Source organism: Bacillus rossius, chromosome 1 (genome assembly GCF_032445375.1).
Source record: "Bacillus rossius redtenbacheri isolate Brsri chromosome 1, Brsri_v3, whole genome shotgun sequence".
NCBI lineage: Eukaryota > Metazoa > Arthropoda > Insecta > Phasmatodea > Bacillidae > Bacillus > Bacillus rossius.
In genome coordinates this window covers 9,165,087-9,191,250 of record NC_086330.1, presented here as the reverse complement: position 1 = coordinate 9,191,250, position 26,164 = coordinate 9,165,087, and the positions used below count along the sequence as shown (strand labels likewise).

The window sequence follows — 26,164 nt, the reverse complement described above, 5'->3', positions numbered from 1 at the left end:
GGTAGGAGTACTCTTGTTTTATCGCATAATCGTCGCACGCGTATAATCGTCGCACCCATATTTTAGAGTGTTAAAATTTGGGTAAAAAAAACTCTCACAAACATTGCATGATGTTTTTGGTCCTGCTATTAGATTCCGAGCGCTTTGTGTAGGTATCTATTCTGTATAAAAGTATAAAACAATGTATTTAAATTATAAATCTAATATTTATTTGGATTTTACACTGACTTATTTAATTAACGGTAATACGAATTTGTCTAATGTGTAAATTTTCTTTTAAAGACGTCTTTAATTGTTATAACCTTTATCTTTTAGTATGCATCACCGCAGTGTACCGCTTATAAAAATGTAGTCAGCGCTAGTTGGCATCATTCATGTTTGATTATGTTGCTTACCGTATACAGCGCGCACATGTAGTCGAATATCGATCTCTCACCGATTCATGCAACACACGCTCTCTGTCGAGTGCCACGTTTACTACATTTAATAACCCGCACTCTTTCGTGGTAAGTGTGTACTATGATGATAGTTACACTTTAGTTCACGTCACAGATTTTAGTGGCTCCCGTTCGGGTCACAGATTTTGTTTTTCTATTTAAAGTTGAAGAAAGGTTTTTGTTGCATGACTTATTTATATAAACTGTTTGGCATGCTCTTGTATAAACCACTTTTTTTTTTTAAATAAATGTACTTTCCATGAATGGGTTTTGTTTTTATGATTAACTTTACCGCAGAAAATTTTTTTTTCTTCGCAAAAACGTTGCAAAATTACTTTTCAAACTTCATTTTAGTATAAAATGTGCGACGATTGTGCGATAAAACACGGTATGTTGTCTGTTGTTTTGAAACCCTTGAGGAAACACAGCTGTGCCAGTGGCGAGCCCACCTCGGTATCTGCGGAGTAGGGCAGAGGGTGGTTGACGACGCTGATTGAGCGTCCCGAGCCCGCAGGCGTGCTCCGGAGAATGGAGTTGTGGATCAGGTTGAGCGCGACCGGGGCGGCATGGAACGGCTGGTTGCTGAACCACCCGGTGGCTTCAGGCGCAGAGCTTGCACTGTCGGTGCTGAAAGTTGCCCCGACAATGAAGTTCTGGGTGTAGGAACTAATGTCGTTTACAGCCTGCAATGCAAGGAAAAGTACACTGTCAACAATTTAATTTTAAGTGTAAAGATGAATCCCATAATTATTCATGATTCTAATTGTAAGTTATTTTCACCTCACTGGTTACCATCATCACAATTCTTGTTTCATTGACTCACAGCACTGATAACGACCGTGACTTCGCCCCATGAGCCTGGCGAGGGACCGCTTCCTTTCCCGATGTTAACCATTCCTTCCTGGCAATTGTACTGCCATCGTATGTGCTCGAGTATATTCAGACAGGGTGCCATGATGCCGATAGGCACCGAGCCATATGGTGCTTCGTACCCCTTTTTGTAAACGAACTAGTAATGATATTGTAAACCTTTATTTTGTCCCCAAGTGTTTTGTATTGCAGCAGACTGGCATAAAGTGCCCTGTTTTTATTCATTTAAGAAAGCCAAAATCCGCATTAATTTAAATAATTAAATACTAAACTACTGTCTGTTATCAAGTATCAAGGGCATGGACATACCTCAATTGGAGAAGTGTATTGTGTGTTTTTTTTCATTAATAACCCATGTCACGAATCCAAATAAACATGATGAATTCCTTGTTTGGCGCGAAGGTGCCACATGCTCTGGCGAACGTGCTCTGCTGCCCAGTCTGACATTATCACCGGTCCAGGTAGGACACGCCAGCACCCCTGGAACTTCATCCATCGCCATCACTGAGTATAATTATGTTTTCTATCTTTTAATAATCCAAATCCCTTTCCTTTCAGTCTCAGCGCTTGCCTCGGTCGGCAGACTGCTTAAATAATTAATCTCTAACCTATTCATGGGTCTTTGAAACTAACTACGTGAATCCTTTGTGTGAACATGAAGGTGGTTTGCACCACACCTAGCCGATTCGTGCCACTGGGCCTTTTACAGTTCAAAGTGCAAGTGTAGGAGAATGTGGAGAAGCTGTTCAGTGAATACGGACGTGTGAGATGAACCGTGTTGCTTACTGGCTGCATGCCAACCACCTGCCGGTAGCAGGTGTGTGGGTCGCTGCAACTGCCACCTGGGCAAGCGTGCCCGAGGCTGACAGCGGGCCAGGTAGCTAACTAAGAGGGTCCGAATCTCGCTCCCACACGGACGACGTCACGTCCCGAGAGGAGTCTCTGCCAGGTCCGTGTGCCCTTTCATGCGGTGGCACCTGTGCACTAACTTTCATGACAAAACCTAACAACAGTACATAATGGAGGAGGAGGAGGAGGAGGAGGAGAGAAAAAAAAAAACAGAAGAGTTTCATGAATTTAAAAGACAAACACCACAGTACAGTATACCATACGTATTTCAGCAAATATAATAATAAAGAAAACTTTTAATATGTCACACTCTCACCAGTGTTTTTTTTTTTTTTAGAAAATAAAAATTTGTCCTTTTAAATATCCTATTGTAAATTGGGAGTACATATCGGGAGAACATAGAAACACTGGTGGCTTCCTAGGTTTTTAGTAGCATCATCTTTATTATTAAATAGTGGCAGCTTCAGAGAGCTCTAAGAGAGTGATAAAAGAAGCCAGCTACCAATCGCTAAAGCAGCACCATGTTAATCAATGCACTTCACATATGGTTGGTGCTCTGTCGATACCACACTTCCACTTACAAATGTGGCTTCCTGCATGCAGGGTAAAAGACGATGAGAGTAGATTCCCATTTACACCATATAATACTAGTATGCAGTATTACTGAGGACCGTCCAGACAAATTGTTAAGAATTACTAAGTAGGGTAGTAGTGAAACTGATTGTATTAAGTTAAAAAGCATTAACTACTGCTTAGCATACTACATGACAGAATATTAACCTAATGTTCCTTTCTGGGTTAAATAATAGGGTAAAATTAAAATTATCTGCAACTGTAAACCATAATGAACTGTAGGGCACATGCATGGGGGGGATGTATCTCCCCTCCCCCTGCCCTGCATGACTGTACGAGTGATGAGTCTTGCCTGCTCCAAGACGTAAGTGCTCATGGTGGACTCGGAGTGGCTGCCCAGGTCCACCAGCCCCGGAGGACGCAAGGCCTTGAACTGCTCGTAGAGACGCTTGGCCGAGTCTTCGCCGGAGGCCACTTCGACCGGTGTGATGGGAGTGCTGTACGACTGCAGGACACACGCGGAATGCACGACACTTTCATTTCTTTGTGTTTGGCTTTAGTTGGCATGTAACAGCTCATAAACTTCACTATTCAAACGCTCCAAAAAATTTAAACGTTGGTGACTATGAATCAGGAATAATTTCTAAAAATTTATACACACTTTTTACATAAAATATTATTTGAAGTCAACAGGTGACACAATTTTTTTTTTTAAGTTATATTTCTTTAGGTGCATTATTGAAAAATGATGACAGTGAATTTTTATTTAAAGTTTCAATCACGACATTAAACAAAATTTTCATAGGAAGATGGTGGACTCACATGTATGAACATAAAACCATATATGTAGTATAGTCACTTAAAAATTATGGGACATACCAAACGTACTGGTGTGACAAATGAAAATTTATGATAGTGAAACTACCCTGGAATATATTTGATACACTAAAATAGTCACAAAAAATAGTAATTTCAAGTTTTTAAAAACCTAAGGATATTCTCCCTACAATCTTCTGTCAAGCTTCTTAGTGCAGTGGTTATAGGATGTATAATATTATTGCCATAATATTATTAAATACATAACTCAGACCATTGGATTGATTTCACACTAGGTAGGCCCATAACATCTATTTTTACTTAAAGTAATATTAAATTAATTACATTTGTTAGGAAATGTATTTCCACCAATTCACAAAGATAGTAAAAAAAATAATTCATAACAGTACCACTATCCTTTAATACTTACTTTATAGACATCTAATGTGTGTGCAAACTATATATATGTAGTATTTAATTTATATGTAATGAAAATTAACATAATGGGTAGTATTTTAATAAAATCAGGTCCAACCCAGGCTTTCGTATATTGTCATGTCTTTTTCTTTTTTACCAGAGATGTTTCACTATAGATTAACCTTTCGCTCTACAAATCAAATGATTTGATAGTTGATGTAGCTGCTCCGGTAGCTTGAATCTGGTCCATGTAATTAAAAATACTTTTTGTAAATATTAGTGTTTATAAACTTTTTCAAATGTATTTTCAAGTTTATTAATACCATTTAGGTTGTGTTCCCGAGTGTATAATTTATTTGCATTATAAATTATAATTCATTAAATTGTTTAATAAATAATTTAAATTAATAAATTACAATATACACTCAAAAAATTTATTATTATTAATTAAAATTTATCTCAAATATTTTTACTAAATTAAATAATTTATTTTATACACATGTTTATATTAATATTGAATACTTAGTATTTATTTAATTAATATTTGTTACAGTAAATTTTCAAAATACTTCGGTGTCTTATAATCAAAAATTATTACTAACTTCTAGTGTGTGTACTATAAGTACATATGTAGTTTCTTATATTTGAGGTGCTCTTAATGGAGTTGAGGTAGGAACACTTCTGACAACAGGGGCTCACCCCCAGGCCCAGCTCCCGGGCGGGCAGCACGGAGACGGCGACCGAGGCGCTGCTGAGGACGATGGCGACTATCAGGTACAGCACGGGCAGCAGTATGTGCGTGCAGTACAGGACCCAGGAGCGCGCCGTGTGCAGCACGTGCTTGACCGACATGGCACGGAGCTGGTTCAGCACCAGCCGGCGGCCCGTCAGCGACGCCCCCGCACTCACGTTGTCTGCTGGGCACGCCAGACACACGCACACACACCCTTCTCGCTGTACGATCCTGTCCAGGAGTTCACCAAGGCACCTAAAAACATTAAGACTTACCGTATTTACCCGTGTATGGATCCCATATTTTATGAATATTTTTAGTTTTAAAAAAGTGTAGTGAGACTATTACACCAATTTATAACTTTGGATTTTAAAAAAAATGTACAATTGCGGTGTTTCTTCAGTATGTGTTGGTTTTTAATAAGTATGTTACGGGTAAGTATAAGTTGTTCAGTTAAAATATCAGAGCCGGGCTACGACCGGACGGCCACCGCCCCAGTCGCCCGGCCACAGCCGGCACCGGCGAGTGACGTGACTTGCTGGGCTGGCATTCGGCTGCCTCTAGGTAACCACTGGGACTTCACCCACTTTCTGTCCACTTAATCCACAGTTTACAATAGCATCGTGATTAATACGATTTATTCTGTCCGTCCCACACGTCTGTCGCACACCTGCCCACATTTAACGTGCGGTCATTTGGCCTAGCAGCAGTTCCCACCCTCGTGGTGTGGTTATCTCTCCGTCGGACCAGCAATGAGTGTTTCTACTGGCCACGTACACGTTATTTACCGGGCGCTGTCTAGCTCAACCACAAGAGTAATGTGATCTAGTAAACACTATTAATGTTTTAGTGTTAACTTTGTATTCATCGTCGTGTTATTCTATCAACAGTTAAGTGTAGTTTAAGGACAAGCTTGATGTATTTCCAACACATTTTCTCGTCACTAAAGTACTTTAGAGCCTTCTGTGTACAGCTCGTAGCATGCCAGCATGACCGACTAGGTCCCTGAAAGTATTTCTGTACATTATTTAGCACGGAGTCCTGAGTGGCCAATAGCCCGGGGCTTCCGAGTTCAACCCTGTTTTGAGTTCACCCCTTCCATCATCCCCTCTCTGCCCTATCTGATGGAGTCTGTGCTCGCCCCTAATCATTCACAGACTGGTGCCCAAAATTTTTTTCCTTCCTTATCATCACTACCTCTATGCTCTCTCGTACATACCCAAGACTATCAGTTTAAAACATACTTTTGGGGATGGTTTGAGGTTTCTGTACACTCTCTTGGATTAAGGCATATGTCATATTTTGTGTATTATAAGATTGGTAACTTATTCTACATGTCAATCACATGAAACAATGAAATATTTAAAAAAAAAACTATTTTGCTCTTTGAATGATGATTCAACGATAAAAATTATTTAGACTAATTTCTTCCCCAGAATCATTTGTGCTGTCAACAAGTTTAACATTTGACATCTCTTGATTTTGACTTTTTTCTTTGTGTTTGTGTATTAAGTAGTGATGTGCGAGTCTCGGCATCATCGAGAACGAGTCGAGACAGAAATTTTCTCGATCTCGTCTCGAGATAATTTTTTTGGCTCGGAATTTTCGAGAATTTTGTAAAAAAGAAATAGGTTAGGTAATATAATATATTGAGGCAGCATTTTGCGTTGCGTGTTGAAATAATTAACATATCTTCAACGTAACGTAGATCGAATAAAATAAAATATACTTGTTACGATAGTATACACGATAAATTATTAAAAAGTTAAAAACGAACAACTTCCGTTCACAAGTCACTACATGAAACGGTAAACGTAAACAATGAATTGTGCTGTGGTTATCACATTAAATAACAGAAGAAAATGATTATTTTCCGTTAATAAAACCAACATTAAAGAAAAAAATAAATCATTTTCGGTATCAATATCAAGTATCAACGTAAAACGGTACGGTAAAAAATAAAAATATAAACATGACTGCAGAATTCTTCCGCGATTGCATTTTGTTTTATGGCCTTAGGTTATACACACGGCCAGCAGTATATAACAAGCAACATGATGTTTAAATTGCGGTCCGTATCGATAGTGATATATCGATAGTGGTGAATGTTCAGACTTTCATGATTAAGTACCGTCCATGGCTCAAGGAAACTGTATAGACTATGGAGTCAATAACGTATGTTTACATACGACAGTAGGCAAATAAACTGTTGAGTGTAAAGGTAAAGTTGTAATTGCAATTGCAATTGTGGATACTTAATAAAATTATTGAATAATTATGTATGTTTGTCAGATTATTGAGTTTTACTTTTTTGGATCATATTATCCTGTTAACTAAAGTACAGATTTCTCGATCTCGACTCGATTCTCGAGAATTTTTAAATTGCTTTCTCGATCTCGTCTCGAATTCAAAAAAGTCTTTCTCGCACATGCCTAGTATTAAGCTTTCTTGTTATGACATTCAGTTAAAACTAGCAATGGCTTATGTCCATAAAAATGTTTAAATTAAAAATTACTATCATTGTTGTGTATATTCTTACTAAAAAAAATCATTCATTAAGACATGGTATTATTGCACATTGTCTTAATCACTGTTCATAATGCAGTGAGTTATGCAAGTGCTAGATAGAAACTGTTGATAGGTTTGCAAACAAGTTTTTGTGGTGAGCAGTTTAGTCGCAGACATATGATGGCCGGAACAAGGAAACATTGCAGCTTAAGAAAATAATGTGCAATTGTGAAGTAATGCTAAACAGTGAAGATGAAAAATCGTAATACATTTATCCAAAAAATTCAGGTTTATTTTTTCAATAACTCTGCATAAACTTTTAAATACAATCAAGCAAAATTCACATTTTACAGCCATAAAATGTTACTGCAGCATTGCTAGTTTTGACATGCTCGAAAATGCTAACCAATTGAAATGCTGTTCAAAAGTGCAAAATGGGCAATTATGTAGTGATCTAGAATGGACATTTTTAGGTGTCAACATACAGCAAAACCCCTTATTTACACTTTTCATGGGGACAAAGTAAAAAAGTGTAAAAAGCGGGAAAGTGTAAATAAAGGGAAACGTATAAAAAGGAGTACAGTTTACCTTATTTAGAATTTTTTTCCTTTTGTTTAATAGCACATACTACAATGCAGGTACAAACACACTAACAACAAATTTTACTTTAGTATTTAATCAATTATTAATTTACCACATTTGACAAAAATAAAAAAAGAATGAAAGCCAAAATGTTTTTCTGATTACTTCCTAAAAAATAAATTTGAAATTTTCTTCTGCTTGCTTTTTTGGCTGTTCAAGGAGATTATTTGCCTCTCCAAATTATAAATACAGTTGCAACCGGCAGGGTTTATAACAAATACGGGCTACATACACATTGCTCACAGTAAAAAAATTTTTAAGAAAAGGCCGCAAATTGATGAATATTTACCGTCAATAGCGCGCCAAACGCGGAGAAAGGTCATTGTACTCGGTCAGCTGCTGTAACGACGCGGCGGCGCATGCGCACTCTATGCTCCGCCCAGACTCATGACGCCATCAGCCGCCAACCAATAGATGCGAGCTTAGCGGAAAAAAATATAAGCTCCACCTCCCGTGTACCAATTTTATCCAGTTCTAATACCAGTTTATTGGTATACGCACCAGTTTTCTCGCTGCCGTGACATGTTCAAGTTTACGTTTATCATGATGTCTTGATACCAATAATTAATTATTTACGATCCCCAGAAATAAATGGTTAGTTTAAAAAATATGGCGTCAACTGTACAATACTTCCCAAATTATAAAAGACGTATAAAACAGTTACCAAGACACCGCTCATTTTATCTTGTGAAGTTTATGTCTCGTACCAGTATTTCGGCTAAGTTGTGACATAAATACAGTATCAGAACTTACAAGCAGCCATGTTTGTACATTCATGAGTTTACGTTTTTCCCTCGTGCATTTTAGATTGTCTCCTGCTATAATTACTCGTACTTTTACACGCCTAGGCTTAAATTATTACATGTTTAGAAATAAAAGCAACTTTTCATGTTATAAAATATGTATATTTTGCTATTTAAAATGTTCATTGCCTACTAACTCCACTGTATTTTCTGGTTGTTTATGGTTGTTACGTGACGTAAATAGCGGGATTGATTCGATTTTTGAGACGTAATTCGCGGGAAAGTATTGTATTGGACTAATGGGAACCAAACGGGACCTGAAGAATATAGTGCAAATAACGGGAAAACGTAAATAACGGTAACGTAAATAAGGGGTTTCGCTGTATAAACATTTGAATCTGTTTGCTCTTTTAGTGTACTTTACGAATGAGTATTATTTATGGTTCCCCTAAGCGCAAACTCCCATTACTAGACTGATTAAGTGCGAACCTAACAGCTTTATTTATTTCGCGGTTATTCTTAATTATTTGTTATTTCAAACTATTTTTTTTGGACAGTAGCAGCAGCAGCATTGTAACATATGGACTTTAAAGTTTCCTCTGCATGATATCAAGTATCGTTATTTTTTTGGTACATAAACAATCTCACACGCACACTTGGGTGCTTACAAAAATTGATATTTAAGTGATATGATTTGTCACTCTAGCTATGATATTGGACATTCACCAATGGGCACGGTCGAGTCCCCGTAGCTGCTTGTGCCATTGTTGTCGCCACGGAGGGAGTTCTGCTCCGCAGGCAAGCCGACAGACTCGGACGGTCGTTTCCGGAGGGACAGCTCCTCGTCTCGTCCAACCCTTCACACAGGCGGGCAACAAACTGTGATCTCCTCACATACATTATCTAATATCTACGCATCACACAATACCGGGCAACAACAGTATCACTGCATTACCGATCCTCTGCCGTGGTTGTTTCGTGATATGAGAGTGTTCATAGCTCACTCGTTCTCGAGCACTCCAATTCTACACGAAGCTGGCGACGTGGAGATTGCGACACAATCAGAGTTCATATCGGCAGAGTGGTCCTGCTTCCTGTGGGTGCTTGAAGCATGAAACCCTACTGAGAGGGCGCCACGCTGGGTCAGTTGTCTCAGCGCTTAACTTTCACCGATGTGAAATGGGTTCAATTCCCAGCAGCGTCAAACTGGGTTTTTTTTTCGCAAGTGGGAAATGTGGCAGGTATTACTGTGAGCTGATGGATTTTCTCAGAGTACTCCAGATTCCCCCCCCCCCCCCCCCCCCCAATCACTCATTCAGCTCATTCTCATATTCTCACGACCCGTCATTGTCGAAAAGATGTTAAGAGCACTAATTCATTCATTATTCCTTTATTATTTCATTCCTACATTACTATACACGAAATCTCATAGCTCAGTCTCAAGGTTTCCAGAACCATTAATATGTTTGCATTCTCTTAAGGGGCTGACTTCAGGAGAACAGGACTAATATAAATTCATTTAAGTACATTTGTAAACTTTGTAATTCCTCTTAAGTGTAGTGTTTTATAGTCTAAAACAATTGTCAGCTGTGACAGGTGTAGTAGGTACTGGCTATGTTTTGGTCGAACTAATGCTGAAACACACGGCTGAGCCGGAATGAGCGGGTACGCACCTGATGAAGACCTCCTCCATGCTAGTGAGCGCCACGCCGAAGCTGTCGATGCCCAGTCGGTCCCTGGCGTCCTCCAGCTCCCGGAGCATCGGCTCGAAGAGAGCAGAGCTGGCCTCCTCCAGTTGGTACGACAGCTCCGCGCCCACGTCCTGGCTCACCTCCAGCGACGGGATGTGTCCGCGCAGCAGCCGTGTCACCTCCTCCACACGGCACTCGGGCCTCTTCACCATCACCAGCTTGTAGCCCACGCCTGCACGGCACACAACCACACATCACCAGCTTGTAGCCCACGCCTGCACGGCACGACCACACATCACCAGCTGGTAGCCCACGCCTGCACGGCACGACCACACATCACCAGCTGGTAGCCCACACCTGCACGGCACAACCTCACATCACAGTCGTCTGTTCATAGCGGGAACGTTGGCTTGCCATTTGCTAAAAGAACTGTCAAATTTAGATGCTGCAAACATTTGCGTTAGCATTTGTTTACAAGTGATACTTCAAAACAGAAGTAGAGTTGTTAAATTATTATTAAAAGTTCCAAAGCAATTTAAAGTAGAACATATTTTAATGTACTAATAACCAAATAATAAACACTATTATCATAAGCATATCAAACACGAGGCCATACTTTCCTGGGAAACTCACTGAGTGAGAATGCTTTGCCCACAGGGTTGGCTACTAACTGGGTTGGGACCGACCTTGGGTACCAACAAGAAGGACAACGTCGTTCTTAAGTGTAATAAAGAAACTGAACTGCTGCAAAGAATGCGTAGTGTGGTGAACTGATGAAACAAATTAATGAACCGCAACGCATGCCAGGCTTAAAGTAAGCAGTAGGCAGGAACACTCAGGATGGTACTTATTGATGGTCACACGCACATTGTAAAACTGGAGTCTGCCCTGGCATATGCAAGGTATAATTGCCCAGGCACCGACTAGAGGGTAGCTTGTGCGCTAGTACGTGAGACTCTTCAGGGGTGGTTCAGGGAGGCAGCAGGTTCAGACGTCCAGCAGATACACATCAAGCCGTCAGCCACTCCTGACGCTACACAGAATCACGGTGTTAGGTAGATGCGTTTATTCAAGACAGACACTCTTACACATGCTGCCTCTGTGCGTAGCCTGTTCGAAACATAAAAGCCATTTCTCATCGTGGCACATTACAGGATATACTGTATCACGGCATCTTAAGGCGATTATGTATACAGTCCACTGCCTATTAGGAGAGGTGTCGTTAATGGCGGCGATGCGATCAGACACGTTTAAAGCATCGGGAACCCCAATGACATTGTTTGTCACATGGGTGACAAAATTAACAATTTACATAGACCTAACAGAACATGGAGGAGAGTATCAATAGGAAAGTTAAAAGCCATGAAAGTCCTTGGGTGTATTAATTAAAACAGGTTGTGATGCGTCTTCGCACAGGGGCGGCTCTGTGTGGACTAAATGAGAAACGCTTTGCAGCGATACATAGTTAATTGAAACCTGGCCTGCATCCCACGGCCAGGTGGTGATTGGATAATGTAGTAAAGGTAACGTCCCTTAAGAATGCACAGAGAATTAAGTTGCATGGCTGGGGAGTAAGTCCAAGTCAATTTTGGGGCTAGCCATGGTGGAACTGTTAAAGGGTTTGGAGATGACTCACCCTATTGCAGCTATGATGTCGGTGAAATAAGATGATAAAGACTCCGTGTGCATAGTCCTTGTGGTGGATGACAACTAAGGCAGCCCCGGATGTTCGTGCGCTACTTGGGTTTGTCTTTCACGTGCAAAATGTGCAGTAAGCCCTAGTCGGTCAAGGCCACACCTATGGATGAGCCCGCACAATGGAACAATTCTCACTAAATAAAGTTTATTAATGGCAGTTTGTGACATCTTACATTAATTAGCTGGCTGAAAAATTAACTTATAGTACATGAACCCTGTTTGAGTGACGTGCGGGTGACAATCACCTCTCTGGCGGTGGTATTCGTTCGGGGCGTCGCACTATGCTGCACTCAACCCCATGAGATCCGATTGGGTCACCCGACTGGCGTACACACTCCACGGGGAGGCGACGATGCGGTGTAATGGTCTGTGCGAAACGAGGGAACACCAACAGTGTCGTCAATAGTGAGTGGCCTGCAAGTTGGGCTTGATGATCCTGCGTGTCTCCAACCTCTGGTCTTGAATGATCTGAATGTGATTCGACCGTTCAGTTACCCCTTGCTTTCCTATGTCGTAGACTAGATGTGGGCACACTAAAGGTCAAAACAACTGAAGCCCATTCGAAGACCACAAACACATACAAGCGGAGTTAAAATCCACTGAATTACAGTTTTTTTTTTAACTTGTGATTAAAAGTCTAACAGACAGCAAGATCATTTCATACCAAAGATATCGGAGGAGGAATCGACCTAGGCTTAAAGTTGGGAATCCTCTCAGCATTAGCCAGAAGTGATATCAGGGAACAGGACCGGCATTCGAACCCAGATCTTCCGGAATGCAACGATCACTCTGGTAACTGCGGGGAGAGGCATCGCTGCAGCGCCTCACCGTACTTCTTCTTGAGGAAGAAGGGGGAGCCGCAGCACTTGAGCCGGCCGGAGGCCATGATGGCGATGCGGTCGCCCAGGAAGTCTGCCTCGTCCATGAAGTGCGTGGTGAGGAGGATGGTGCGTCCGTGGCGCTCCTGCCGCAGCAGGTCCCAGAGCGTGCGGCGCGCGGCGGGGTCCATGCCCGAGGTCGGCTCGTCGATCACCACCACCTGCACGCCGCGCAGACACGCTCAATCGCTTGACACGCTCAGCGCCTCTCCGGTCACGACCAGACACTTGACCACATATGCACTGACAACGTGCCTCTCTCTGAAGGATTTCTCACTTTAAGGGCCCCCATACACACCCATTTCATCAGTCAGTTTATACCCCAATCCTGATAACAGGATTAAACTGAACGATTAACCGAACTGGACTTTTGTAGCCGCAGCTCAGTTTTTCGTCCAGTAGAGAAAGTTCTTGATAATCTTTCGTTACTGGTGAAGTATTAACATGTGAATCATCTGCTTTGAAAATTTTCCATTACATCATGCATTTTGAACTTGGCACTTTAGTTAGTATGTATTCTCCTAAACCCACAGCTTGGTAAGGGATTTATACATTCCAGTTAATCAAAGGAGGCTGTCGCTTTTCGATGCGGCCATCACAAAATTTTCCATGCAACTGATGGGACTGAACTATTACTCGAACAAACTGTCAGTTGACCGGAGCGAAGTGAGGTTCCTGGGCTCAGGCCAAATACTGGAGGTTTCACTGGATAGGTAGCATTGCACAGTTACTTCAGTTAATCATTAAGGAATGTCGTCAAAAATGCAAAACTGGCAGATGACCTGAGAGTGTATAGAGCCCTTTCAAAATAAAAATATTTTAATCTCTAAAAAATAATATTACAACTAACACCATATTATTCTGTACTTTCATTATTAAGTGTAAAATTTTGTGGTGTTTGGGTACATTAAAAGAGATATCATTGTACCCATATTTTGGGAAGATGAAGTTTTATAATAACACAGAAAAAAAAAACCACACACACACACTCCATATATATCTTTTTTTTTTTTTTTTTTTTTTAATTTTTAAGGAGAAAGGGAATTTGATTAGTATGTATTATATGGAATTTTTTTAGGAACTTGGAAAGGCGTAACTATTTTTCAAATTAGTTACGATTTTTGGACTGTTAACTTCCAGTAATGTTGCCATAATGAAAAGAAAAAAATGAGTGTAATTGCATGTACTTTGACTGATCCACCACGTAATATTTCTCTTACACTGACATTTGCTTCTAGATCACCAACATGTTAAACACACTTCCATCGCTGCAACCAATTTTTGAACAACTTCATAACAACGACATTACACGGGGTCCGCACCTCACGCCTTGTCGCAGAACTTGACACGCAGCTGAAGCAACCCCAAACAAGTATAGACTTTTCCACCTGCTACATTAAATCTTTTTCCCCCTTACCCTAAAGACTTTTATAATCCATGCTCAAACACACGCTACCTTTATAGAACTACTTAAAATATTTTTTAAAAAAAGTTGTTTGTGGAGTAAAAGAAAACAGGAGAAAGTGAAGTGGAGTAAAGGGAATGTTGGAATGACGGATGGCAATGTAAAGATAACACCAGCATGCTGGTAGATGATGTTGAAGATGATGGCTTGCAAGCATAATCTCAGCAATAGTTGTAGTTATCACACATTACTAGTTACTACCCTCCCAGAAGCCAAGGAAGAGTTTTATCTGCCTACGCCCCTCGTGCTGACCTTGGAGCGGCCGCACAGGGCGATGGCGGCACACAGCTTCCTCTTCATCCCCCCGGACAGGGTGCGGGCCAGCGCGTTCTGCTTCGGCAGCAGCTCCAACACGCTGAGGTACCGCTGGGTCTCCGCTCGGATCTCCTTATTCTCCATCCCCTTCAGCTGCAACAAGCAGCCCCCACTGCGGTCCAGTGGTCAGGCGCTCACCCCCCCACCGGGCTCAAACACACATTCTTACCAAGTGCGAAACTTGACAAACTTTTCGGTGGAATGGTAGTTTCCTCGAGAAAATCCTAATCCCCACAACTAAGTTTTCCGTCAATGCTCCATTATCATATTGTCAAGCCTGTAAATATCTGTTTTATGGTGCATTTGTGAACTTTGGTAGTTTCCTTTCAGTTTCATATTTTCTGCGCAGGGGGTCCTTTACGAGCAGGAAGGAAATTTTGTAGTGTAGAATTACGCCAGGCGACGTGGCATGTTTGCGTACCTAACAGCCTAGCCAGCTGACAGTGCTCTTTTTTTCACAAAAAATAATGGCCCAGAAACAGTCAAAACAAATATGTTGTTTTCACTGCCATAAGGATGCATATAAAGAGACGAGCGACGGGTCCATTCACGAAAGGTTGCATCTGTGGTTCTGTAAGGATCCTTATAACTATTCAGAACGTCGATCAAGGTTTTCACGCGTAGCTGGGCATGCCATGCGGGGAGGCGTGACAATCTACCGGAGAACTGCAGAACTAGGTGGAGCATAACTAAACCACAGTCGCGGGTAGGAGCGGGCAGGCTGGTGAGCCGTGATGGCAGGAACGAGGCAACCTCTCTCCACTGACCTCGCTTCTTGATGTGCTGACAATGGGGCAGAGGCAGGGTCAGTGAGAGTGTGAAGGTAGGGACAGGAGATGACTTCTGTCCTTCCTAATCCTCGGTCATTTAGAGTTATGGTGCTTCCTCTCACCTTTGCAGTAAAATAAGACATTTACCAAATAGAATTTATGTGAAAAAAGCAAGATATTTATTTCAAAAAAGTGTATTTCTTTTAGTTTTTATAAAATATAATTTTGTATATTTATTTCTTAAAAGAGGTGTTTTTCCCTTAAAAATTCACAACAAAAGGTATATTTTATTTATGCGTGCTTTTGTTTGGTGACTAACAATCTTAAATAAAAATTCTATTAATAATCTATTGCTTGTATATAACTTCACAAAAATTCTATTTCATAAATATCTTAACTTACTACATTTAATTCTTCAGATGCAGAAAAATTCAGAAAAGTCAATGTTAAAGTTAGTCATCAAAAGACAGCATTGGCTTCTTTCTCATTTAGCGGTGTTTACGAGAACTTTTCAGGTATCACTTTCTTCAGTATGAGTGATTTATGTGGATTTTTAAACAGGGCGTAGGATAAATGAATAAAATATATCTGAGTTTTGCCGCGGTCATAGATGTGGTCATCTTGACGTGAGAACGGTGAAAGGAAGGGGAGGACCATCGACCATCACTGAGACAGACACAGCCAAGAAGTGAGAAAAGGAGTGGGAGAGACTCCGTGACAAACTCCCTAAGCACCCTCTATCTCCCTCACTTCTCCCATGCAGTCCACATTATTTCCATGTCACATTTTTCACACTTATGGTGTTTCAGAAGTGACATACCGTATATACTCGTGTATAGCGCGCCCTTTTTTCCCCTCAAGTAAAGGAAAAAAATAAGGATGCGCGCTATACACGAAAAAAAAAAAAGTGAGGGGGTGAGGCAGGGAGGAGGAGTGGAAGTCGTTAACTGCCGGTGACGGGTGACATTTCTGGCCAGCCCCCACACATACGCACAAGCAACAAGGCCTCTCTTTCACACACACACACACACACACACACGTGCGCGCGCGCAAGCTTGCACATCTCTTGTTTATTTTTAGACCTCCCCCTCTACAGAAAGCCAGTGCAGCTAGTAAAATAAAAGAGAGAGAGAGAATGTTGTCGCCATTCCCCCTCCCACTTCCTTCGCTTCCTCGTCGCCTCCGCGTCCCGTTCCTGCCTGCCTCCCTCCCTCCCGTCATCGTACCAGTTGTGACGATACAGCGCTTCATTATCTTCCGTCTACACAGCAGAGTTTAAGTATTTTCCTGACGCATCACCACACATCAATTTAAATTATCGTTTGTTTCATACGTAATTACTTAACAGGTACCACAAAATGTTAGTAAAATTTATTTAAGGGAAAAATTTTTTTTTTCTTTGGAATTTGTTGCAAAAATCGTGGTGCGCGCTATACACAAGTAAATACGGTATGTCAAAAGTGACATAAGTGCTGCAGTTTAAAGGCAGAGCTTGTAGTTATTTAACTAAGCTCTACTCATAGCTGGCAGCACTCGGGACGGCTTGGAGTTACGGCAGAAGAAGTACAAAACAGCCGCACCTCAATTCATATAGAGAATTGCCAATAAAATTGAAACCATTAGATAGACAAAAAAATTTAGCATAGTCTTTTTTGTTCATATTTAAATTCTTAACAAGTTTAATTATAAGCATTTTTTCTCTATGATGCACCATTTACAACATATTTTTGCTGAGAAAGTTGTCAAAATGTAACATTTGTAAAATGAGAGTCAATCTTTGTCAGAATTCAAATAAAAGATTAAAAAAATTATAAAACCACATTTTAACTTCAAAGCATCAGAAATCACATATTTTTTTTTTTTTTTAGTTAATCATAACTGCAAAATTTCAGGTCTCTAGAAATAGGGTGAGATTTTTTCTAGATTCTTAGTCATCAACGAAGAGCGCACATAAAATGACATCATTTTTGTCAGAAATTTTGTAAAGAATAACACCCCTTTTAAGAAAAAAATTACCTCCCATTTTTCATGTGTCTGGAGTTGGGTAATTAAGGACAGGTTTAGAGCACAACTTTATTCTTATAGTGTTTGTAATGGTCAAGCAGTTGTCTCTCACTGAGATGACAAAAGGTTGGGTTCAAGGTAGGGTTTAGACTTGGAGGCTGACAAAGTTGATTAGTGGGTTTCCAAGGGGTCTGTCCATTTTCCCCACCTATTCACTGCCAATACTCCATTTACATCTCAACATCTCTCATTATCTTTAACCCCCTGATGCCAACGAGATGTTACACAACTTATTTGCTTATTGGTTTTGTACTGAGGTAGAAGAGTACACGCTAACTGGATGACCGAGTGGTTGCCAACCTTGCCGAAGAAGTACAAGTGCTCGGCGACGGTGAGGTCGTTGAAGAGCACGTTGTGCTGTGGGCACACCCCCAGGCTGGCGCGCACCCCGTCCATCTGCGTCCTCACGTCGCGGCTGCCCACGGTCGCCGTGCCGCCCGAGGGGGGCAGCATGCCGGTCAGCATGGCTATGGTGGTGGTCTTGCCCGCCCCGTTGTGGCCCAGCAGCACCGTGATGTGGCCCTCGTACATGTTCACGCTGAGGCCGTCCACCGCCACCTTCTTGCCGAACACCTGCACCGCACGCCACGCTCGCTCAATAGTCCGGGAGTGATGTGGGCAAGGGATGGATTCCTGGGATCGCTGGCCCGCTACGTGGAACTCCAGGCGGACGGCCTGATGGGAGAAGGGGTAGGCGGGAAGAGGGCGGGTGCGGCCGGTCGGGAGAACTCGGCCAGCTTCACCGGTCGCCCGTGGCAACCAGAGACACGGGCTTGGTCGCTCTGGCCACGGGCTACGTTCGCCATCACGTCCCTCAGCCACGGCCCGCACACGTGTGTTTAGGAAGAGAGGGGCTGATGGCGCGGCATGTCGCACGTCTACTGCGTCAATCTTAACCGTGCACTTGGTTGTCTGGCATTCTGTGTCGACAAGTTCACGAATAACAAATTATTCCTACATTCATGTTAGCGTTTCGAGTGTTGCCAGAAATGCTCACAACAGGAATAAGAAATGGGTTGAATCGAATATAAAATTGAGCTCTTGTTTCGCGAAACACATCATCATTTTGTCAGACTCACAATAATTTTTAATATCCCGCATGAAAAGACACTGACGTTACGCACCTTACGCAGCTCCTTGATCTGTATGCCGATGGGCAGGGCTGGCTCCGTCTCCACGAAGTCAGGGCTGCTGCTGATCCACAGGCTGTCCCCAGTCGCCTCCACTGTGGCCGCCTCGCCACCGCACCAGAACGACTTCTGTTCAAGTAAAGAAGCTACACGTTGAACGTACAGACCGTAGAAGGAGCAATAGTGGGGCTTATCTGAAGGAATTGAGCAGCAGTACCAGGCCCCTTCTCATGACAATAAAAGATCTACATTCGTGATTCCCAGAATCCATTAAAAATAATAAGAAAAAAACTGTGGAACTACACTCTTGATAATAAGAAATCTCTGTCATGGCTTCCACACAGCCTAGGTAGCATAATGGTTTGTGTGTGCTAGAGTTTCAAATTCAATCTTGTTAAGTCTTAAAATTCCACTAAATTTTTTAAATAGTAAGACAACTTAGTTTTTTTATGCAAGTGTCGTACAGAGGGTAAAATATTAGGGATGGGGCGACCGAATCCAATATCCGCCGAATCCGCCGAATCCCAGGGATTCGAAGCTTCGGCAGGTCTGATATAGGATTCGTCAAAGGATTCGGTTTTTTACTATTTACGGAAAAAATAATACAGTAAAACTCGCTTACAAGGTCCCGCATAGTAGGTTTTTCCATATAAAGCGTTTAAATTGCCCGAGGTCTCATCATTTACGCCGTTAAATGTGTGATATGAAGTCCGTTAAAATTTTTTCTGAAACTTTTGGTCTGAAATAATGGCGCACGTAATCATAGTAGAGCTGTAGCAAACCGTATGTATTCGTTACTGAGTAACGGGTGCGGCATCTAGTAACGAGTAACGAAACGTTACACACGAATGCATTTCGTTACTCGCATTTTTCGTATGTTTTACGCATGCACGCGCTTATTCGTTACAAAGAACGATGTTTGTTTATTAAGAAAAGTATAATTTGGAAATTCGTCGTCCAAGTTTTTTACTGTTTATTAAAGGTATTGTGTGTGTAGGCAAAGTTTGAGATTGGAACAGAAACAACGTAAGAATGTATTTTTTACAAATTATAAATATGTATGTTATGTTTTTGTTTTTTATTATCGCGTATTTTCACGTTTCTTGTTCTTATTTAAAAGAGATATTATAATAAAGCCGCTCTAATGAGATTTAATTGTTTCTTGGTTAACAAAAGCTGTTAATTATCAAATATTTTTAATTGTTTATATTCGATTTATTATTATTTACGCGACGTCATACTGTACGCGTACGAAATACGACTCGATTCGTTGCTGTTACATAACATAGCATGTTATGCGGTATCAGAAGTAACGAGTAACGATACGAAAGTAACGAGTACTAATTGTTATAGTAACGAATACATACGGGTACACTTTTTTTCCGTTACTTTTACACCTCTAAATCATAGAGTAAGTAGTAACACGTAATTATGAAGAAAAACAAATGAACAACAACATACGAAGAAATATGGATGATGTACCATAACTACAGTACAAACCCAATAGTTATTTTAAGATAATTACTATAAAAAGAACAAGATTCTTTGTAGAATACCATAATTACTACAGAAGCATGATAGCTACCATATTTGCACTATAGTTACCGTAACAACCGAGATGTATATTTACGGTGATAGTAATGTATTATTTATTTTGACATATTAAATTAAAGAACATTGTTGAAAAAAAAAGAAGAGGATGTTAAACTTTGATATGTACGGTTGGCACATGTTGCTAAGAAATAATGCTATCTGAAAGAATGCAGTACTACTGCGAAAAGTGAAAATGGTACTCATGGATTTTTAGGTTATGGCAGTCTCTTTCGTTTTTCAGTAATATCGGCCGAAAATTAACAAGCGTACTGTATCGAAAGTCGGCAGAAATGCCGATTCAACTAAATATTGGCTAAATCGGCTTCTTCAGTACAGCTCTACATTTGATGACATGAGTAAACATATTTCAGACTTCAGGATATTGAAAATGACTTTAATTTCCATGTAGGTTTATTGTGTGTATGTTTTTTTTGCAAGTGTAAATTGAATTAAGTAAAATGCTTTTATTTTTATTACTTTCAATTGATTAAACTTTAATGACCAGTTACAGATATTTATAACACTAATTTTGAGGTTAAGCAATTTTACTAAAGCATTCCAGCCACGCAGGTTGCCAGCGAGAGATGCTTCTCTTCTGCTGGAAACAATATGTCATCTCCAATCGTAGAGCTAATTTAACTCCTGAACGTGCAGAACAAATTATTGTTCTGCATGATAGATTAAAGAACAGAATTTAATACTCTGTGACAATCTCTCTCAGAATTATTGTGAGGAAAAGTGGAAATGTTGAAACAATGTGAATGTACTTTTCAAACAACATGATTTTTGGTGCTAAGTTTGTTGAAGCTCAGTAAGGACTCCAGAAAAATTGACAAGGATGAAATGTTTCAAAAGATGTTACATTTACACAAACATATACTTGGTTATGTTAGTTGGATGATATCAGTTACTAATGAACTAATGGAAACAGGTAAGATTCAATGGAAAAAAATGTTATTTTTTTTCTAGCAGTGCAAAATGTAAACACACTCTGTAAATAGTTACCCAAAATTAATAAGCCCACTTCATTTTAATACTTTATTCAAACATTATACTAAGTTTAAGATAAAAATAATTTCCCAAAAGTGTAACTGTACCACAAAAGCTCGAGCTCGGCTCGAAGTAAAATTCTTAGGCTGGCAGACCTCTAGTTATTTATAGAAAAAATCCTAACCTCTAATCTGTACTAAAACTGAAATTTCTCAAGAAAAATTTTTTGTCTTTATATACATTTATACCAGAAATGTACCAAACTACATGTGAATCGCTTATTTATGAAAAGGCATAAGTCAATTCACTAAAAGTTGTGGGAATATGCAAAAAACTATATCATATCTGTTATAAGTTTCATACATCAAAATTAATATTTTTTTACTACTCTGTACCTAAATGTCACTACATTGACAAGTGCATGCTTTGCAAGTGTTTCATTACCTGTGAGAAAAAAATTGTTAAATTTCACAGACTTAGGCCCTTTTATAACTTAACCTTGCAAGTCAACAAAACTTATGTAATAAAATATTCCAATCGAAATACAATGATGTAATTCAACCTAGATATAGTTCAGTAAACGTGTACACCATATTATTGAACACTTTACGCCATTTTCACTGACCTTATAATGCATAACATCACAGGCATACCCTCTTTAAACAACACCACAAAAGTTATGTACTAAAGCATCATTTCACTTTAAACAACAGTGATGTAAGACTACACATTGTTTTGAAAACATGTACAAAAGGTGTTAATATAACTTCACACTTTGTATGTTATTATGTAACAATGCCTGTTACAATGGCATGGTAGCTCAGTCTGCTTGGTAGGCTACTGGATAATCTCATCGTAGAAGTCTCTGTGTTCACCTGGAACATAACGGAGAACCTTCTTTAAGTCAATAATCTTCTTTGCATTAATTGGCACATTTTTCGCAGGATACGCCTTTTGAACAGGAATAGTAGGATTCAAACTTTTGTCGGATGATTGACGAAGCACAAAAGTATGTGACACAAGGCCGCCAATGAATTCGGAAGCAACTACAGTACCTTTATGGCGACTGTTGTACTGGAACTCTACAAACCTTGATACAGCAAAGTCTTGCTTCTGGCTTCGCGGAACTGCTTTACTCTGGCTTTCCAATGATAAGCATGTCTTTTTGTAATGGCTGGGCCACCAATTCTTGAAGTCCAACACGTCATCAGATGTTACCATGTTGACTGTGAATTTTCCAGGAACTCCTGCAGATGTAATAAGTTGGCAGACCTCCATGGGTACATAGTATCTATCAGTCTTTTTAAGAACACGTTTCACCAGTGCAAAATCACGATCGCAAGCAAGATATGAATGACCACGTATCGGAAACCGATGGATAATAATGTCAAATCTGTTGGTGTCAGTAAGTGATAACAAGAATCTTACCATGCAATTGTTCTTATTCTGCCCTCCGCAAGCATCACTGTAAAGGTGCAGTTCTTTAACACATGGAGGCACGTTGTCACTTATGTATTTGTGGAGAAAAGAGCATGTTTCATTTGGCCCTTTATTTGCCTGCCCTTCGTGATATAAAAATAAACTCGCCTCATCTGTTTTCAGGTTATGTATGGCAAAGGGAAACACCGAAAGCTGGCGATAGTAAAAAAGCTCTTGTACTGGAATGCAGGGCAGTGAAATGTTCTGCATATAATCAAACGTTAACCCTAACACACTATCATTGTTTTTGCAAATGTGTTTCGTGTCTTTCATGCTTGTGTAAAACTTGTTACTCCTTCTTTCATGAATGGCCAGCTCGGCCATGGCAACTCGCTTAGCACATTCATTAAGATTAGGATTTTTTATCTTGACCTTCAGTTGTTCACATTCTCCACAGGTGTCTATCTGTGGTCTCCCAAAGTGGAGATTGAAATTTTCCCTGAAAATCTTGTAATAGAAAGAATACTTAACTTTACAATCAGGAAATTTCTCTTTGAACAGTGTATGCATCTTCTTTATATCCAACTGCGCATCAAGATATTTATATTCTTTGGATGCATGGTGGCTTATCTTGACAGGAAATGAAGATATGTGGTCTTTGATGGCCTGAACATCACCAACAGGCACCGACTTCCTATTGTTTTGTTGGCCTCGCATGTCTTTTGGAGTTTGTCCACATAGTAACAATGTTTGCAGTCTCCTTACCCTCTTGGCAGATACTCCATATAACTGAATGAATGCTTTCTTGCACACTTTCACTCTTCGTTCTTGAATAACTACATGGAAAGTGAAGGAGGATGACCTTTTTCCAGACTTGTCACCATTCCTTGGTCGGCGATGTTTAATTGGCACAGCGTCAAGCAAACCTTGAAGATAGATGTCTTGCTCATTCTTGCATGAAAAGGAATGTATAGCATCAAGTAATTTCCCTCTCTGTGCAATGTCAATCTTGTCATAGCATTTTCTTGCACATCTAAAACAATAAAAATAATTTTTTTATGAGTCGTGCGAGCTATTTTAAATATTTCCAAATTATCAATAATAGGTAGTTAACTAATACATTTCTACAAACTGAATTATGTTTACGTGAGTGAAATCTGAAAGACGAATGAATATAAATCTTAAAAGAAAATAATATGAAGAATTAGGTTACCTGCACGACTCGGTAGTACTTTTAGTTTTCACAACATTCCCTCTGTAGTTTGCATACTCCTTTCCTTGCAGACGAGCTCGTTTAATTCTTTGACATTTGTATTCTTCCACATTTCGCACGCCTTTTTTACGTTTCATGGAATGGTTACAATCATTTTCCACACAAGTCTTATTAGACTCCATTTCACTCATTTTCTACTAGTAAACAAACCAAAAGTAACTGAAAGTACACAACAAAACAAATGATAGCAGAATATACCAGCATGCAACACTGCATGATACTGCCAAAGAGGTCGGAAGAGTATACTGCTATTTGTTTTCTCTTTGTAACTAGCTGCAATTATATGGTTATGAAAGGACATAAGTCCACTGATTAATAGCTGTAATCATTTGGTTATGAAAGGACATAAGTCCACTGACTAATTCCTTTTCATAACTAAACTAAATTTTCTGGCGGTCGGTAAACCCACTTCCATGCATCAGACTAGTGCCTTTTAGTAACTAAACGATGCGTATACACCCACAGATTGGCATCCTGTATGTAACTCATTTCTTCAAAAAAGTTGACTTATGCCCTTTCATAAATAAGCGATTCATGTAATAAAGTCAAGGGACTTTTAGTGCAAGCAGAATACATCTTACTTACATTAGATATGTGGATATCATCTGTTAAAAGATTCGGGTTTGAGATTCGGCAAATCCAGTCTAGGATTTGAGTTAGGATTCGGATTTGAGGAAATCAGGATTCGCCCCATCCCTATAAAATATCAAAAATATTCAAACGTTAAATAATTTTAGAATAAACGTTTAAAATTTTATAAAAATCAAGTATTTGATTAAATGGACAGTAACATGTTTATCTTACCCCGATATGCTTGCTTTGATAGGCAAATGCGTTGGCTGGTTTTCTGTTAGCACTTTACGTATAGCGTGCATGGAGTAGTACGTATTTCTTCTCTTCTGCTATATTAACTATCATGCCCACTCTTATACTAATGGGTATAACAGAAGGAGTGTCCTTGAAAACCGTGACACCCATTAAACAACTAACCGATGCCATTTACTTCCAGTTCAGACAGAGCTTCACTTGTAGTGGTTTAGTTCACATTATACAGAACAAAATTTTAAAATTTGTTGTGCAAATTTCCGACGACACAATGCACAATGCAAGGTTTACGACGGCAGATATGGTATATTCACCTTAAGAAAGAAGTTCCATGGCTTGGGAACCCCGTAGAGCCCGGGATACACGGCCTCCACGTAGAGTGCTATCAGCAGGTACAGGACAGCGTCGACGACGAGGAATATCAAGACGTGGCCGAAGACCACGCTGTCGCCTTGTGTCGCCGGCTGCCACAAGGAGTCCCACTGCAGGCCGCGACCTGGAGGACCACCGACCTGCCTGACCTCACGTAGTTCACACCTACCACATGCGCCAGACCCTAATACACAATTTTTTATTGGTCACGTTTCGATCTCCAATAACGGTGTACATCCACCAATCAATGGCATTTTAATATACCAAATCAATTCATTCCCAGGACACATCAATTTATTCAGTTTTTGGGCTTACAGTATTGATTGATTCCTACCTTTTAGCTATTTGCAGGCTAATTCATCCTTTTAGCTATCTGTAGGAAAGTTCATCAACATTTTTATAAGTATAAATAGAAAAATACTTTGTAAGATGATGATTAAGGATGTGACATTAATAAAAAGGGTGGCCTATCAAATGTCACAATGAGATAAAATGCTGTTATTAACCAGTGTAGTTTATGAGGCTTTTATTTATTTCAGAAAGACACTGATCATTTTACATGTCAAAGAACATCATCTCCATAAGCAAGAAAAAAAATGTGAACAAGTCTTGAAGTACTCGCCAGTAATGTGTAACATCTAACCTCGGTAACGAGCTAATTCATGTGTTCTCTTGTTGCAAACATACTTAGAATACAAAACTTGGACACAGAATTTAACGTAGAATTCTTTAAAATAATGCTAAGCTTGATAGATATATGCATATAGTGTTTTCAATGACATTTTAGGACGCGAATCACACGTAGTTTCCCCACCCCGACGCTAGAATTTGTTGCCGGAGCAGCTGAGTCGACTACTGAATCATTTCATCAGCTGACCAAGATTCCAAACCATACAATGAAATGGCTCCAATAAAAGCTAAAAAGACCTGAAAAAATACCATGTCCCTGATTTGAACATGATATGTAACAAGGAATTTGATTAAAATACTGGCCATCAAAAAGTTTATTTTAAACGCGCTGTACTCGAGAAAATTCGGAGAGGCAATCCTTTTCTCATCGAGGATAAGGACGTTCAGAGATGGATGCATATGG

At 40.0% G+C, this 26,164-nt stretch overlaps 2 protein-coding genes across 5 annotated transcripts in view; both read right to left on the bottom strand.

The window, feature by feature from the left end:
- The window catches only part of LOC134531932 (phospholipid-transporting ATPase ABCA3-like), a 114,490-nt gene that overhangs the window by 44,818 nt on the left and 43,508 nt on the right, over nt 1-26,164 (bottom strand). For 3 of the 4 annotated variants that reach the window (XM_063367990.1, XM_063367999.1, XM_063368008.1), the window contains exons 9-18: nt 25,014-25,195; nt 18,594-18,728; nt 17,770-18,042; nt 14,573-14,728; nt 12,806-13,016; nt 10,262-10,511; nt 9,315-9,445; nt 4,662-4,879; nt 3,082-3,234; nt 887-1,120 (exon numbers count right to left, since the gene is read on the bottom strand). In XM_063367990.1, the coding sequence (XP_063224060.1) occupies nt 887-1,120; nt 3,082-3,234; nt 4,662-4,879; nt 9,315-9,445; nt 10,262-10,511; nt 12,806-13,016; nt 14,573-14,728; nt 17,770-18,042; nt 18,594-18,728; nt 25,014-25,195 (1,943 nt within the window). The remainder of the gene's footprint in view (nt 1-886; nt 1,121-3,081; nt 3,235-4,661; nt 4,880-9,314; nt 9,446-10,261; nt 10,512-12,805; nt 13,017-14,572; nt 14,729-17,769; nt 18,043-18,593; nt 18,729-25,013; nt 25,196-26,164) is intronic. The other variant, XM_063368018.1, reaches the window with a different exon arrangement.
- Nucleotides 21,720-24,972, bottom strand: LOC134531946 (uncharacterized). Its single transcript, XM_063368034.1, has 2 exons — nt 23,815-24,972; nt 21,720-23,634 (listed from the first exon to the last, which is right to left on the bottom strand). Exons 1-2 carry the CDS (start codon nt 24,003-24,005, stop codon nt 22,020-22,022), a joined length of 1,806 nt encoding a protein of 601 aa, XP_063224104.1. The 5' UTR covers nt 24,006-24,972; the 3' UTR covers nt 21,720-22,019.

What these genes read in the sequence shown, in the direction of transcription:
- LOC134531946 (XM_063368034.1), bottom strand. Translation starts at nt 24,005, where the DNA reads ATGAGTGAAATGGAGTCTAATAAGACTTGTGTGGAAAATGATTGTAAC. An exon ending in AGTACTACCGAGTCGTGCAG is followed by an intron (nt 23,635 to 23,814) that starts GTAACCTAATTC and finishes TTATTGTTTTAG; the next exon opens with ATGTGCAAGAAAATGCTATG.